The sequence below is a fragment of the Onthophagus taurus genome, unplaced genomic scaffold, assembly GCF_036711975.1.
Source record: "Onthophagus taurus isolate NC unplaced genomic scaffold, IU_Otau_3.0 ScKx7SY_16, whole genome shotgun sequence".
Classification (NCBI taxonomy): Eukaryota; Metazoa; Arthropoda; class Insecta; order Coleoptera; family Scarabaeidae; genus Onthophagus; species Onthophagus taurus.
Genome location: NW_027248941.1, coordinates 1,632,587 through 1,650,082, shown reverse-complemented (window position 1 = coordinate 1,650,082; position 17,496 = coordinate 1,632,587). Strand labels below are relative to the sequence as shown.

Here is a 17,496-nt window from a genome sequence, read left to right as displayed (position 1 = left end):
GCAATTAAGAAGCCGAGATACACAGTTCTTCCTTAGACAAAAGTTATATCTATTAATAAAAAAATGAACAAGATCTGCTATTCTTTGCATAATTTTGATTAATTCTACAATATCTCAAAAAGTCGAAGTGATAGGTATAGGGACATGTACTAAAGATATGTAGAGAATTAAATTCTTTATCTGATAAGCTACTTTCGATTTTTTTACAATTGAATATGGTAAAACAGTAGTCACATTTTTGAGCACCTCTATAAGATAGGCCGATGTAACCATTGGCACTCTATTTAAAGATATCCAAGCAGGAACTATTACAAAATGGCAAAATGGCATTAAGAAGCCGAGATACACAGTTCTTCCTTAGACAAAAGTTATATCTATTAATGAAAAAATGAACTAGATCTGCCATTTTTTGCATGATTTGGATTAATTCCACAATATCTCAAAAACTCGAACTGATAGGTATAGGGACATGTACTAAAGATATGTAGAGAATTAAATTCTCTATTTGATAAGCAATTTTCGATTTTTTTACAAGTGAATATGGTAAAACAGTAGTCACATTTTTGAGCACCTCTATAACATAGACCGATGTAACCAATGACACTCTATTTAAAGATATCCAAGCAGGAACTATTACAAAATGGCAAAATGGCATTAAGAAGCCGAGATACACAGTTCTTCCTTAGACAAAAGTTATATCTATTAATGAAAAAATGAACTAGATCTGCCATTTTTTGCATGATTTGGATTAATTCCACAATATCTCAAAAACTCGAACTGATAGGTATAGGGACATGTACTAAAGATATGTAGAGGATTAAATTCTTTATCTGATAAGCAACTTTCGATTTTTTTGCAATTGAATATGGTAAAACAGTAGTCACATTTTTGAGCACCTCTATAAGATAGACCGATGTAACCATTGGCACTCTATTTAAAGATATTCAAACAGCAACTATTACAAAATGGCATTAAGAAGCCGAGATACACAGTTCTTCCTTAGACAAAAGTTATATCTATTAATAAAAAAATGAATAAGATCTGCCATTTTTTCCATGATTTTGATTAATTCCACAATATCTCAAAAACTCGGACTGATAGGTATAGGGACATGTACTAAAGATATGTAGAGAATTAAATTCTTTATCTAATAAGCAACTTTCGATTTTTTTACAATTGAATATGGTAAAACAGTAGTCACATTTTTGAGCACCTCTATAACATAGACCGGTGTAACCAATAACACTCTATTTAAAGATATCCAAGCAGGAACTATTACAAAATGGCAAAATGGCATTAAGAAGCCGAGATACACAGTTCTTCCTTAGACAAAAGTTATATCTATTAATGAAAAAATGAACTAGATCTGCCATTTTTTGCATGATTTGGATTAATTCCACAATATCTCAAAAACTCGAACTGATAGGTATAGGGACATGTACTAAAGATATGTAGAGAATTAAATTCTCTATCTGATAAGCAACTTTCGATTTTTTAACAAGTGAATATGGTAAAACTGTAGTCACATTTTTGAGCACCTCTATAAGATAGACCGATGTAACCATTGGCACTCTATTTAACGATATCCAAGCAACAAATAGTACAAATTTGGACTTTCTAGCTAAATCAGTCGTTAAGAAATTCAGATTTAAAGAACACAGTGTTAATTACTAAAAAAGCTTCTAATTAACATACCTTAAGTATCAACATATTTTGGTGTGTAAAATCAGAACACGCAATAAAAACGATATTATTCCGTTTAAAATAATATATGTTAATGTTGTATATATAAAAATATTTTCCGTTTATAGTGTGGTAAATTTCATAAAATTTTTGTCTAAGGAAGGCTTCTTAACGACATTTATGTACTTTGCCACTTACATGGGACACCCTATATAATAAGATTGCCATATAATAAGAGTTCTATTAAGAGACCTCGGCTATAACCCGTTATAACTAGCAAAAATACACCTTTCTTGCCTCAGTATCCGTAGCTATTTATATAAGAACGTTGCAATGTCCAAGCCGAGGTCGCTTGCGACCGAGGCAGTACTTTTTTAACGTCTCATCTTTATGAAGCTTCATTATAGAACCTCGTTCATAATCCTCCACGGTAATAAACTTTCATAAAAAGCAAAACTGCATCTGCCATGTCTAATATAACAATTTGTATAAGAAGTTAAATAAAAGCAAAATAAGTTAATAATTTAGAAGTTGATTTAGATTGGATAGAAATTCCTTAGGAGTTAGCTTGACTTACTTTGTACATGAGTTTAAGCTTTGTGGCTATATTGACATATTTTGTAGATTGTAGTCTTAGTTACGTTATTATAGGGTTAAATATGAACCCAATAACATCTCAACTTTAAATTACAATAAATTGGGGCCAATTAATACTTTATATTTTAAAAAAATTATATCATACAGATTTCGGAGATTCATCATCTTCAGGTTTTTCTTAATTATTTCATTTTTATTGCTAATTTAATACTTACCTTCATTATTTATTACTCAAAGTTGTGTTAGGATAAAAATAAAAAAAAAATTAATAAAACTCATAGTTTTTTTTTTATTTTCTATAGGAATTTTCAGTTTGTATTTCGTTTTGAAATTTTTAATATTCACAGATACAAGTTTAAATTGTACAATTTTGTATTTGCGGCCGTTGTTTTTCTTATTCCTTTTTCTTCGTCATCATCGTCGTCATCTTCGTCGCCTATTTTTATTTTATTTTATTTTAATCATTTTTTTTTTGTAATTTTCGTGTACAAACTACGCGCATATAAAAAAGGGAACAGAGAAGTAGTGGATCTACGTTTATTACCACAGCAAGCAGTTTTTTTTTTGTTTCTTTGTTATTATTTATTAGTATTCATCAAATATTTCCGTTTTTTCATTTTTAATTTATTTATTGCTTGGATCATCTCAAAAAACTTTCTTTTCTCAATTTATTGATTTTCTTATTCGTTTTATTATTACATAAATAAATTCCTATTGTACAGTTTATCTCTCGCGGAAATATACAGGGTGTTTTATTTTTATTTTTACTTTAATTTTTTTTACTTTTTACAAACGGCGCACACCTACAACGTCTACGAGAACTAAAACGAAACGTTTTCATCATTTCATTTCCATTTTTTTTTGTTTATTTACAAAACGTTATTTATAATATTTATACTTTATATAAAGTTATTTTATTTATAATTTTTAATCTTTTTCGTCGCCTTCCAACGATCTTTTTTTATCGATTAATTCATTTTTAATCCTAAATATTTACATGCGACTTTATTTTACTTTTATTAAATTAAATCGTTACGAATTAAACGAACAGGAACTTTTGCGGCGCGCTGTACATCCCTTACATCTTTACATAACCGTGTACAGGACGCGCAAAAAGAAATCGTACAGTCTCTCGGAAATCAATTTTTTTTTATTAATTATGAGTCTAAGTTTCTACTTTTTTGCTGCTTTCCTTAAGAAACAAAAAGGAGGAATACAAGCGCTGGGATGTAGCACCAACAAAATAAAAACGAAAAAATTCGCTCTCACGATTTGTACTTCTAGAAAAAGCACTTTTTTACGCGATTAAATACATATTTTTGATTTTGGGGGGAATTTCGGTATTTATGAACTTTCGGAATTTATATTGCACATTTAAAATTTTTTTTTGTGATTTCAATTTTACTGATTTCGAATTTTTTCTCATCTTCAGGCAAGTTTTTTTATTATATTGCACTTTTAATCGATTTTTTTTTCAATTCCCCTCCAATCTCAATTTTTTAATCTTTTCATTACTTCTCTTAACTTTAATTTTTAGTCAATCTTAATCATTTTTGCACTATTTAGCGTCACAAACTTCCTCAGTCACTGAGTTTCCACCACCACCAACATTAATCTGCGTCTGTTTCACATCCAAACCGTTCACCATTTTCTCTATGCTTTTCAAATCGCTCGGCGACATCGACACTTCGTTATTCTTCGGGGATTCGCTTCCCTCGCGCGTTGTTCTTTGAGGTTGAGGCGACAACGAATCGCTCCTCCCCAATCTCGACCCGGAAATCGGCGAATTCGACAAGCTCCTATTCAAGTTATGTGAGGATGGCGTAACCGTTTCAAAAGCTGAGTTGCTATTACTCGTATTCGGCAAAGTGTACGGCGTAAACCGGTGGTGACTACTTTTTAGGTGATGATGATTCGTCGAGTGCATAGATGGCGATGTCGGCGACAAATGATGCGGATTCGGGTGCGCTAAGTTTGAGTAATGGGAGAATAAAGCCGGATGTTGCGCGGCCAACGCTAATTGGGCGTTAAATAACAAACTGGGATTAACCGGATTTGGGGATCCGGTGAAAAGGCTTAAAGGAGGGCCGAAAGGGGGCGCTCCATGTTGATACATCCCGGGGGGGTACAAATACGGTAATAAGTGGGGCGGGGGATGAATCGGGGGGCCAACACTTATATTCGGCGATGGATACTCCCCACTTTGCGTCGTCGACGGCCCCGCGGAGCTTTCTTTGGGGCTACTCGAGCGGGGTTTAAACGCGGTCGAATTCGGGGATTCACAGCTGCTATCGCTTCCGGAATCGTCGTGGAGACGTTTTCGCACCTCATCGTCTTGCGAATGAACCCCGATTGATGAGGAGATGGGGTGGTTTAGCCCACCGGGGCGCGGGCTATCCGCGGTCCCCACCACGTCTAATTCTGAATCATCGTTTTTGCTCACTGTGGTGCTGCTATCTGCTGACATCCTCGCGGGGAGGGGATGCGATGACGGGGGTTTTTCCAATTCCCCATGGCGAGTTGTACTGGCAAGCATCGATTGTCTGCAAAAAAAAATTTAATCAAACCAAACATTTCGAGATTTTACAATTTTTTGTTAACTACCTTAAGGCATGGTTGTAGGGGACTCTTGAGGTGACCGTACTACTACTATGCGAAAAACTGTGAACAAAAATTAAATTATTTCAAAATTAATTGGTATCAAAAGACCCCTACATTAAGGATTTTAGTAACCTTTAAATTTAGTGGTCGGATTCTATATGGGGTTTGAGTTATCCGCGATTTAAAATTTAAAGTGACCCTAAACGGTCCCTTTCGGGGGAATCGAAAATTAGAGGGCAAAATTCGCCCCATTTGTTTAAGGTCGCGGCCGATGAAGTCATCCTTTTTAATTTACACCCCCGATGTTGGCACCCCGCGGTTACTTTTAAATCCCCCTTTTTAGATTACTTATTTTTTTTTTACTTACTTTTTTTCCCGTTTACCAGCTCCGGTATCCCGAAATCCCTTGGCGAACGGGTTGTTGTCGATTTTCAACTGAGTGATCTGCAACAAAAAACCAAAATCAATAATTTTCGTTGTTTTACGCAACACGTTAAAGAAGAAGAAGAAAAAGTCGAAACTTCTTGTTGTGATGATATGGTGAGTTCTTGAAGGGGTCGTTAATTAGGCTAATTATCTTGAGTCTACGTGCGCTTGGCTAATTGGAAGAAGGCGGCCGTATTCGTATTTCGATTTCTTTTTTTGTTGTTGTTTCTGTTTGGTGTGCGCGCGGTCTACTCTCAACGTTTAATATTCATAAGTCGGTAATTAAACGAGTAATTAACGTGCGGCCGCGTTGTACCGCTGTCGGATTAAATTAAATACCCAGTGCGTCAGCGCCTGCTTGAATAATTCCATAATTAATCGTTACATGCGTTTTGATAATTATTTAATAACTATCATAAAAATGTTAAAATATGTAACACATTTTGTGCGTCGCTTTTCACACACATTATAAAACGTTTAGGGTAACATTAGAAATTGTTAAAAGCCATTAGGAACCATTCCCAAGTGGTATTAGGAGTAATTGCGAATTAGAGAGCCATTCGGAGCAAGTATTGTAATTAAAATATGTTACACATTTTATGTGTCGCTTTTCATACATATTATAAAACGTTTAAAAACGCAAAAGGTAACATTAGAAATTATTAAAAGCCATTGGGAGTAATTCGGAGCTATTCGGAACCATTCCAAAGTGATATTAGGAGTAATTATGAAGAATGATATGATATATATGTCTAACCTAGATGATATCAAGGGTTGATGATATTAAAAAATGTCTAAAAACTTATATATCATTAATGCTGTTTAAATTGGGTTGATATTATAAAAAAGTGTCACATTTTTACACACATTATAAAACGTTTAGGAACACAAAGGGTAATATTGGAAATCGTTAAAAGCCATTAGGAGCAATTCGGAGCTATTCCGAACCATTTCAAAGTGATATTAGGAGTAATTGCGAATTAGAGAGCCATTCGGAGCAAGTATTGTAATTCCAAAATTGCTTTTAAACTCAATTATTATCATCTCAGCTTGAAGTACGATGATATGATGTATATGATGTATAATATGTCTAACCTTGATGATATTAAGGGTTGATGATATCAAAAAGTGTCTAAAAACTTATATATCATTAATGCTGTTTAAATTGGGTTGATATTATAAAAAAGTGTCAAGTGTCAAAAAGTGTCAGAAGTGCCAAAAAATGTTTAAAACGTTAGATATCATTAAATATTGTTTAAATTGTCGAAAATATTAAAAACTGCTAGATATTGCTTAAAATTGTTTCAAAAGTTAAAGATTTAAAGTGTCAAAAGTATCAAAAAAAAAAGGGGTTGGGTTCAAAAACTGTTTCAAAAGATGTCAGAAATGTTAGAGAGTCAGGAAAGCTTAAATTATTTAAAAAAAAACTGTCAAAAATGTCAGATAACAACAAAAATTGCTCAAAGTATCAAAAATAATAAAAAAAAGTTGAAAAAGTGAGATATGTTAGAGAAAGTCAGTAATGTTAAAAATTATTGAAAGGTATTAAAAGTGCCAGAAATTTTGAAATTATCAAAAATTCCAAAAATTTGATCAACAAAAGCATCAAAAAATGATTGTGTTGAATTGGCAATATCAAAAATATCAGATCAGACTGAATGGAGTTCTTAAATTGAAAAGATATCAGAAGTATAAAAAAGAATCAGGTGAAATTAAAAAATGATCAAAGATGATTGTGTTGGGTTCAAAGTATCAAAAATGTCAAAAACAGTTTGATAAGTATAAAAATGTCAGGTTGAGTTGAGTTCTCAAATTCAATAAATTGTCAGAATTATCAAAAACTTAAATATTCTTGGAAATGTCCAATTTGTGTAGACATCAAAGATGATTGTGTTGGGTTCAGAATGTCAAAAATGCCAAAAAACAGTTAGGTAGGTGTAAATATTGCTATAAAATATCAAAAAGAGTCATGTGAAGGTAAAAAGTAACAGAAAGCATCAAAAATTTACAATAATTTACATTTACTAATAATTGTGTTGGGTTGATAGTCAAAAAGTGTCAAAAATGTCTAAAAGAGTTAGGTAAGCATAAAAACTGCCAAAAAGCATCAAAAATATCAGATTGGGTTGAGTTTATAAATTCAAAAACTGTCAGTTGCAAATTCTTACAAATATAAAACTTGTCAAGACATCAGAGTTGATTGTGTAGGATTGGCAATGTTAAAAAAGTGTCAGAAATGTCAAAAAACTTACAAATCCTTGAAAATAACAAATTTGTGAAGACATTAAAGATGAGTGTGTTGGGCTAATAGTGGCTGTATTGGGTTTAAAGTGTCAAAAATGTCAAAAACAATTAGGTAAGTGTAGACACTGCTAAAAACTATCAACAGTTGAGTTATTAAATTTAAAAAATGTGTCAGTTGTCAAAAGGTATCTGGTGTAGTTAAAAAGTGACAGAAAACATCAATTATTTACAAATCCTTGAAAAAAATCAAAATTGTGAGGATATCAAAGCTGATTGTGTTGGGTCGACAATGTCATAAAGTGTCAGAAACGTCAAAAACAGTTAGGTAAGCATAAAAACTACTGAAAATTGTCAGAAGTGTCAAGTTGAGTTGAGTTCTTAAGTTCAAAAAGTATAAGAAATGTCAAAAAGAACCCAGTGAAGTTAAAAAGTGGCAATAACATTAAAAACTTCAAAAATCTTGGAAATATAGAAATAGTGAAGACATCAAAGATGATTGTGTTGGGTTAATGGTGTCATAAATGTCAAAAAGGTCAAGGTAAGCATAAAAACTACTGGATATTGTCAAAAGTGTCAAGTTGAGTTGAGTTCTTAAGTATAAAAAGTATCAGAAATGTCAAAAAGAACTCGGTGATGTTAAAAAGTGGCAAGAAACATCAAAAACTTAAAAAAATGGTTGGTGGTGTTGGGTTGATAGTGTCAAAAAAAATCAGGCATACTTAAAAAGTGTCGAAGATGGTCATATATAACTAACAAGTTCCAGAAACCATTAAAACCATAACAAATCTTGGAAATATTAGAAATGTCAAAAAGGTACAGTTAAAAAGTGCCTATGCAATAGAGCACCTTTAAGATAAAACGTAATTGAAGCACTGCCTCGGCCGCAAGCGACCTCGGCTTAAAGCTAAAAATCGTCATTTTAGTAAAGAAAGAGATTTTATATAAAAACGGAAAAAATTTAATAAAATATAAAATATTCGTCATAATACGTTCTACTTGGTATCAAAATGTGCAGAATGGCCTACTGAATACGGCGAGTGTATACAATCCAATTTTGGCAATGGAATAAAAATATTACGGGTTTTAGAAAAATGATAAATTTTTAAATTAATAAATATTATAATAAATTATTATTTTCTATAAATATTTTTTTGTTAACTTATTGTGTTTTGGTCCAATTTTGTTACCCTCTACGCCACTGGAAAAAAAAGTGACATAAATATCTGAATTTATTATTTAAGAATATTTTTGATAAAAATTTTATTTATTTTATATTACTAATATTAATTAATTTAATTCACAACAAATATTAATTTAAGGGTACAACTTTTTTTTTATTATTAACCCCCTCCGCCACTGGCAGTGTTTCATTTTTAGTCCAAATACGGCCATGTCGGGTGTCGATTCGAACAACTAGGAGGCGCCGATCGCGAAACTATTACTATTTCTAACGTGAACGAGGTCGTTAAGCGATCACGTACGGAAAACGCGGTCGTAAAAAAAAACGGTACGCCGAGAAACGTGCGCACGCGCGTCTCTTTTTAGCGAGCCGCCGACACAAGCGGCGTCCTTTGACAGGACGTTTAGCGGCTGATTATAATAATTGCGGAGAGCGGTAAGCATTTATCAGAGACACTCGCGGCCTTCACGAAAAGACGTCCCATCTCTTTCCCACTTCGCCGTTCAATTCCAGTTTCTTCTTCTTTCTTGCGCTTTCTCGCCGCTTTCAGATACGTTAATTATTTAGGGGGGCTAATTACGACGCCGCGCAGTTTAAAGTCTGATTAATTTCATCGCATCTTAGGATTATGAGGGAACATGCTCGAGCATGTTTAATAACCAAATCATTTATTTTCATTCTTTTTTTTTTTAAGTTTTAGCTATAATCTATTTTTAGCTATAAAATTACACTAGAAAAATTCTAGATGTTGTTAGCCGTTTAGAAACATTTGGGTTTAGACATACGTCTTTCAGTATTGCTAAACACGAATGATTCTAGTTGTAGGTCTTGTGTTCCTTCTAGTGATAATGTTAGTGTAAAACTAGAACTAACACTAGACCGAGAACTAGAATCATTCGGATTTAGCCGCACGTCTTTTAAGACGGCTAAACCCGAATGATTCTAGTTGTAGGTCTTGTGTTAGTTCTAGTGATAGTGCTAGTGTAAAACAAGAACTAACACTAGACCAAGAAGTAGAAGTTTTGGGTTTAGCCCTGAACCTAAAACAGTCATACAACCTAAGGACTGAAGTGTGCATCGATGTAGAAAGTGATTTTTTTTTGTCCAGTTATCAATTTGATGTCGTCTATTGAAGTAATTTTATTCAAAATAATCCACTCCATGTGATCCCAACGTGGACACCATGTCACAGAACTAAAAGTCGTTTAAATAAGACGTTTTTCCAAGCGATTAGTATTGTTAGGCCGAGAGTGGCTTCTTAGACATTTCATTACATCTGCACTATAGGAACTTAATGTTTTGTAAGATAAAATGATCTTGGATATCATTTGAAATATGCACAGATTGCTAGATAAGACTCCAAAAAGGTGTTATGTAGACAATTTCAAATTGTAATAAGAAAATCTCGAACTTTCAGCTTCTAGGGTGCTTGTTAAGAGTGATAATCTATGTGTAGCTAAGTCATGCGTATTATCATACCAATTTATGTTTAGCAAATTATCTACCTGCATATGGGATGGATAAATACTTAATTTTTAATTACCGAGATTGATTAATTATTAAAAATCATATTATAACTTATTTAAGCGATTTCTAACATATGGTAGTCAATGTGTTAACAAAAAGCCAAGGACTATATTTATTTTTTAATTAATATAACTTAAATGACTTAAATTTTAGAAATTTTGATATCGTAAAATCGTTACTAAAATAAATTTGGAACAATTCTTATAGTTGGTAGTTAAAGTGTTAAGTAATTTATCAATAACTTTTTATAAATTCAAAATAGATCAATTTTTGGAAATATTGTGAGAAGAATTTATGACAAATTTTAAAAATTTCTATCTAAATCTTGGAATATCACAAAAATTTTAATCTAACACTTACATTATATTGATTAAGTAATCAATGTGTTAAGAAAATATGCATAGATAATAATAATTTATCGTTTACTAAATTTGTATAGAGATAGATATCGTATTTGCTTCAAATTTAATTGATTATTGCTTATATTAGATCTTAATATTCAACGGGTAGTTAATGTGTTAAAATAAAATTGAAGATTTTACTTTTTTTCATTAATATAGGCGGAAATGATTTAAATTTTATAAATTTTGACATTGTAAAATCATTACTAAAATAAATTTATGCATAACTCTCATATTTAGCAGTTAATGTGTTACGTGATATATCAATAATTCTTGATAATTTCAAAATAGATCAATTTTTGGAAATATTGTGAGAAAAATTTTTGAGATATTTTAAAAATTTCTATCTAAATCTTATATTATATTGATTAAGTAGTCAATGCGTTAAGAAAATATTCGGGGGTAAATACACAAGAGCTTGACTTTTAATCGGATAATTTTATTTTTACACGAAAGTTTTGTTACCATGGAAATAACTCGAAATCAAAAGCATGATAAAATCGCGACAGCTTTAGCTGGAGCGATTTTATCTTTTGATTTTGATTGAGAGTTATTTCCAAAGGGTAACAAAACTTGAGTGAATTAAAAATAAAATTATCCTGATTTAAAATCAAGCTCGAGCGTATTTTAGGGAGATTAATACACGACAATTGCACAATTTATCAACAATTTTTAATTATTTATTAACTATTTTTGACTTAATTATAGTTGTCAAAAATGTGACGTAAACAAAAGTATATATATGGTAGTCGCGTTTTTATCAGTTATAGTTATAAAATATCACGTGTGATTTATTCAGTTGAAAAACCTAGGTAACTTTTATCCACTTAGAAATTCACGTTATTGGTCGAAATTTTAAACGATCGTTACTCTGATTGGTTGTATATTATTGGAGTGCATTAATCATAAATAATAGCAATTTATGGTTTACTGAATTTTATAGATATAAATATTACATTAATTTCAAATTATTTCTTTTTCTTCGTTAATATCAGCATAAATAAGCTTAATTTTGGAAATTCCGACATCATAGAACTGTTATTAAAAGAAATTTGGTTATAATTTTCACACTTTATAGTTAATGTGTTAAGTAATATACAAATAAATCTCTATAATTTGAAAATAGATGATTTTTTAGATAAATTTTGAGAAATATTTTTGGAATATCGTAAAAATTTCAATCAAACAGTTATATTATATTAATTAAGTAATCAATGTGTTAAGAAAATATATCCATGTCTTCAGACGTACGGCTAAACCCGAAATTTCTAGTTCTAGGTAGAGTGTTAGTTCTAGTTTTACTGTAATAAGAATTATCATAGTAATATCTTATGCTAACTAGCACTACCTACCACTGTCACTAGAACTAACACTAGACCTAGAACTAGAATCATTCGGATTTAGCCGCACGTCTCTCAAGACGGCTAAACCCGAATGATTCTAGTTCTAGGTCTTGTGTTAGTCCTAGTAATAATGCTAGAGTAAAACTACAACTATCACTAGACCTAGAACTAGAATCATTCGGATTTAGCCGCAACGTCTTTTAAGACGGCTAAACCCGAATGATTCTAGTTCTAGGTCTTGTGTTAGTTCTAGTGATAGTGCAAATCTAGAACTAACACTAGATTTAGAACTAGAATCATTCGGATTTAGCCGCACGTCTCATAAGACGGCTAAACCCGAATGATTCTAGTTCTAGGTCTTGTGTTAGTCCTAGTGATAATGCTAGAGTAAAACTAGAACTATCACTAGACCTAGAACTAGAATCATTCGGATTTAGCCGCACGTCTTTTAAGACCGGCTAAACCCGAATGATTCTAGTTCTAGGTCTTGTGTTAGTTCTAGTGATAATGATTCGGATTTAACGATAGCGATAGTTCTAGTGATAATACTAATGTAAAACTAGAACTATCACTAGACCTAGAACTAGAATCATTCGGATTTAGCCGCACGTCTTTTAAGACGGCTAAATCCGAATGATTCTAGTTCTAGGTCTTGTGTTAGTTCTAGTGATAATGATTCGGATTTAACGATAGCGATAGTTCTAGTGATAATACTAATGTAAAACTAGAACTATCACTAGACCTAGAACTAGAATCATTCGGATTTAGCCGCAAGTCTTTCAAGACGGCTAAACCCGAATGATTCTAGTTCTAGGTCTTGTGTTAATTCTAGTGATAATGTAAAACTAGAACTAACACTAGATCTAGAACTAGAATCATTCGGATTTAGCCGCACGTCTCTTAAGACGGCTAAACCCGAATGATTCTAGTTCTCGATCTTGTGTTAATTCTACAGTGTGTTAATTAATAATCGTACCCGACTTTATCATTACAAGTATGCAACCAACATGACAATAGTCGTATTGCAATACGCATATTGTAATATTGGTTGCATACTTGCATCAAAAAAAAATTGAAAGTGATTTTTTCTACTTACTTTTTCGTTTTGGTACGCTGTCACTGCGATAAATTCGGTTTCCTTGAAGACGTACGTCCGAAACGTTGAGTATGGTAGTTTTAGGATGTCGTTTGCTCTGACGAGGTGGAACCGAGGTTGGTATTTGTGCATTGAGTTTAATATCGTCTGGAACATAAGAATAAGTAAATCTTATTAAAAAAAATCTTTTTTTTATTGATCTTTTTGATTAATGTTGAAATATGTAAAAAAAGGGGGGCGATATCTAAATTTTTGCGATATTTTGAGTCGAAGAAAAAAAAATTAAAGCGGGCGAGACGGAAACTGACAGCTTTATGCAATATTCATGCCCGTGAAGGACTTGTCCGTCTCTTCTTTCTCTTTGTGCTTATACGGCGTGTGCTTTTTAGAATAACGAGGTCTCGCGGATTTTTTTAAAAAACGTCGTTTTTGATACTTATTGCGATTTCTGTCGAATCGCTCCGATTTGAATGAACGAGCGAGCGAAATCTTTCTTTTTTTGAAAGGATAAAAAAAGATAGAAAGCGTGTCAGACCTCGGTTTTTGGGGCTCCTCGGTTCCTCACGGTTTACTTACTTGCATCTTAAACAAAAGAGAAAATACTTTAAAATTCATAATCAAAATCGTTTTAATTTTTATTAAATTTAAAAAAAAAATAATAATAATTACGAGAAGACCGTCTTGGATGATTTGGGAGGAAAAGAAAGGGAAAAAAGACGCGAAATGAAATGCGTGTTGCGTGATCTCCTCTTTTTCAGTTTTTACGACCGAAAGGCATCGTTTTCGCCGTAATCCAGAGGTGGTCCGCTAATTAATAAGCCGCGGGATGGCGCGACGGTCGCGACGGTTGCGGCATCCGGTCGGTCGGCTTTGATCGCGAAAATATAATCAACATAAACAAGTCGCGCCGATATTAAAATCGTCGTCTTCGTCGTCTTCGGCGCAACACACACTCATATTTATATTCCTCGCCGGTTTTGTGCATCGCAATTATCAAGTCATCTCTTGTTGGGGGCCCGAAACCGCGGTCTCTCTGCATAATTCGAACATTTGGATGCCGCGACGCGCCTCACCCCACCCAACCAACTTACTTAGACTCTTCTTTCGCCTCCTCTTACTTATATTCCTTCAACGAAGGAAAACTGGATGAATTGCTCTATTTGAAGCGACCCGCCGACGACAAACTTCTCTCCTTCTCTCACGTAGCGAAGAAGGAGGACTCGCGTACCAAAGAGTCGAGGATGAGGTGTGATCCGAATGTTAAGGCCGCTTTTGATTTAGTGCTTGCGTCGTTAGCGCGCAAGTGATTTTTGACACGATACGTGACGGCGTTCGTTATTGTCCAATTACGCCCCTCTCCACTTTAAAGTGGACTTTCAAACTCCCGAGAAGAACTACATCCGTGAGAAACTTACTTACGATCCATAACTGCGATTAACTCGGAATTTTCGGCACATTTAACACCCTGAAGATGTCACAACCCAACCGAAACTCTGTACTCTGTACAGGGTGGTTCAAATTCGATGTCCGAATAACTTAGCTGATATCTTCCTTATTATTAGAGATAGCCAAAAACTAAACGCACCACTTGAAAGCTTCAATCTTTCTCTATCTAAAAGCACCGCGCTGCACTTAAAATAGCTCAAAATTACCAAACTTCAAGGAATTGTGCGATTGTTATGAAACCGAATTTTAAAAAACTGTTATCACAGTCAGAAAAGGCGCTCCTTCAGCTATCTTAATCCGGGATTTCGTCGGTCAATATCTATCGGCGTCATGCTTAAATCACCCTTAATGTCCACCCCTACACGCAGAAACGCTTAAATACTCTTCCTCTAAACAACTTTTTTATTTGATAGGGAAAAAACTCTAGAACCATATCTATCTTATCGAAAATTTCCTGCTCTTTCTAGTGGTGTATAATACGTATAATGCATTTTTGGCCAAAAACTGCGAAATTCACATTCTATTCTTAAGCCCTCCAGCAGAAAAACAAAAGACGATAGCGCTATGAGGTTTTCGGCATTAGCAGTTTCTCGAAAAACGAGATCATGACATGTCAGCTACTTTTCTTCTAACTCTTATAGTTTTCGAGTTAGCCTATTCGGACATCGAATTTGAACCACCCTGTACAGGGTGTCCCAATTTCGATGTCCACATAGGCTATCTCCGAAACTAAAAGAGATAGAAAAAAACTAGCTTACATGTCATGATCTCGTTTTTCGAGAAAATGCTAATGCCGAAAACTCCGAACAGCTATCGTCTTTTGTTTTCGCCCTATCAGCAAAAACTAAAAATTTTGCGAAAACGACAATCGCGAATATTTCACTTATTATCAAAGATGGTGTATTATAAATAAAACATTATATGGGCAACTTTTTACGAAGAATTCAGTGGCGTAGGTAGAATTTTTTTTCCCATATTTTATTTTCGAGATTTTAGACGTAACTTTATTTTTTTAAATGGAAACCATAGTTGGCTATGACTTAAAATAATTCGTTATTTTCTTCTGATAACAAATATATATAGTTTGTGGGGTATATTTCTTATGGTTATTGAATAATTAACAAAAATTCATTTTGTTCCATCTAAATCTAATGTATGTATTTAAAAGTTAATGTTGCTATGGTGATAACCATACATACTATGATGGAATATAATGTATCAATTTGTTTGTTCTTTCTAAAACTATTGTATGTATTTAAAACTTAATGTTGTTATGGTGATAACCATACCATGAGGGAAAGCATTGTTTCCAATTATTGCCAAAGTTTGTAGCAAGGACAGTAGAATCTAACAGGACTGCTACATCCATTGTATTTTTGTAGTCGACTACGGGTTGGTTGCCCGCACTCTACGTCACACTATTTGCCACGCCTGATAACTGTCTATGTTTTTAGAGGTTATATGACAGACATTAATACGTCTAAAAACATAAAACTTCAAAACTAATATGAATACGTCTAGGATATAACCTCTAAAAACACACAGCAAACGCATAGACTATAACAACAGCTAGGCGTGGAAAATGATGTGACGTAGTAGGCTGTCACAACAATGGATGTAGCAGTCCTGTTAGATTCTACTGTCCTTGAGTTTGTAGTAGTATTTAAAAATTCACTAACAACTCTGGCATTATGTGCTGGTGCTCCGTCATATTGAAAATATATCATTTGAGACATATTTAGTGGCAAATTGTCGTTCAAAGGCTCAATGTGCTGCCTTAATATATTGAGGTATTTCCCTGAGTTTAAGTTTTTATGGTAGATACTATATGCCAAAATTCTATTATCTAAAAGGGCACACCATACATTGAACCCCAATCTTCTTTGAACACTCAGAGACTTCATCGGTCCAGATTACATTTTGAACAAACAGCAGATTATTTAATTTTTTTAAATATCATCTACAAAATTCTTATGTTCGATTGACATCTCCGGCACGTAAATAATGAGTTAGCCCCGCTTTGTATGGTTTATACTTATTTTTCTTTCATATTCGGGAGCAGCGGCTTTTGTTCAGACGTCTTGTAGCAATTTCTCTTGCAGGTCATTTTGGTATGTTTTTGTATGTAGTTTGGGAAAGGACCAAATATCTAAAAATATCTAAAAATCTCTTAAATTTTCTGCATATCGTGTGAAATAAAATTCCGCGGCTAACGTCGCATTCTTATCTGATAACATAACATATAGCATTCCATCATGTTACATTTTTCATAATTTTCGAAATTCATTGTAAAGTTTTATTCAGTTTTGTTATACTTTGACACTTAACATGCTGGTGCATCGTACCAGCACATAATGCCAGAGTTGTTATCGAATTTTTAAATACAAACTATGGTAATTATTTGATACATTATGTTCCATCATAGTATGTATGGTTATCACCATAGCAACATTAACTTTTAAATACATACATTAGTTTTAGACAGAACAAAATGAATTTTTGTTAATTATTCAATAACCATAAGAAATATACCCCACAAACTATATATATTTGTTATCAGAAGAAAATAACAAATTATTTTAAGTCATAGCCAACTATGGTTTCCATTTAAAAAAATAAAGTTACATCTAAAATCTCGAAAATAAATGATGGGAAAAAAATTCTACCTACGCCACTGAATTCTTCGTAAAAAGTTGCCCATATAATGTTTTATTTATAATACTCCATCTTTGATAATAAGTAAGATATTCGCGATTGTCGTTTTTGTAAAATTTTCACTTTTTGCCGATAGGGCAAAAGCTGTTCGGAGTTTTCGGCATTAGCATTTTCTCGAAAAACGAGATCATGACATGTAAGTTACTTTTTGTCTATCTCTTTTAGTTTCGGAGATAGCCTATGCGGACATCGAAATTGGGACACCCTGGATAGAGCTGTTTGAATTTCCCGCTTTTT

At 33.1% G+C, this 17,496-nt stretch overlaps 1 protein-coding gene across 4 annotated transcripts in view; it reads right to left on the bottom strand.

The window, feature by feature from the left end:
• Window positions 1-2,549: 2,549 nt before the first annotated feature.
• LOC111415470 (optomotor-blind protein-like) overlaps window positions 2,550-17,496 on the bottom strand; it is a 97,240-nt gene continuing 82,293 nt past the window's right edge. For 3 of the 4 annotated variants that reach the window (XM_071201027.1, XM_023047169.2, XM_023047168.2), the window contains exons 5-8: window positions 13,099-13,245; window positions 5,249-5,325; window positions 4,885-4,941; window positions 2,550-4,823 (exon numbers count right to left, since the gene is read on the bottom strand). In XM_071201027.1, the coding sequence (XP_071057128.1) occupies window positions 3,839-4,823; window positions 4,885-4,941; window positions 5,249-5,325; window positions 13,099-13,245 (1,266 nt within the window). In that variant the 3' untranslated portion in view covers window positions 2,550-3,838. The remainder of the gene's footprint in view (window positions 4,824-4,884; window positions 4,942-5,248; window positions 5,326-13,098; window positions 13,246-17,496) is intronic. The other variant, XM_071201028.1, reaches the window with a different exon arrangement.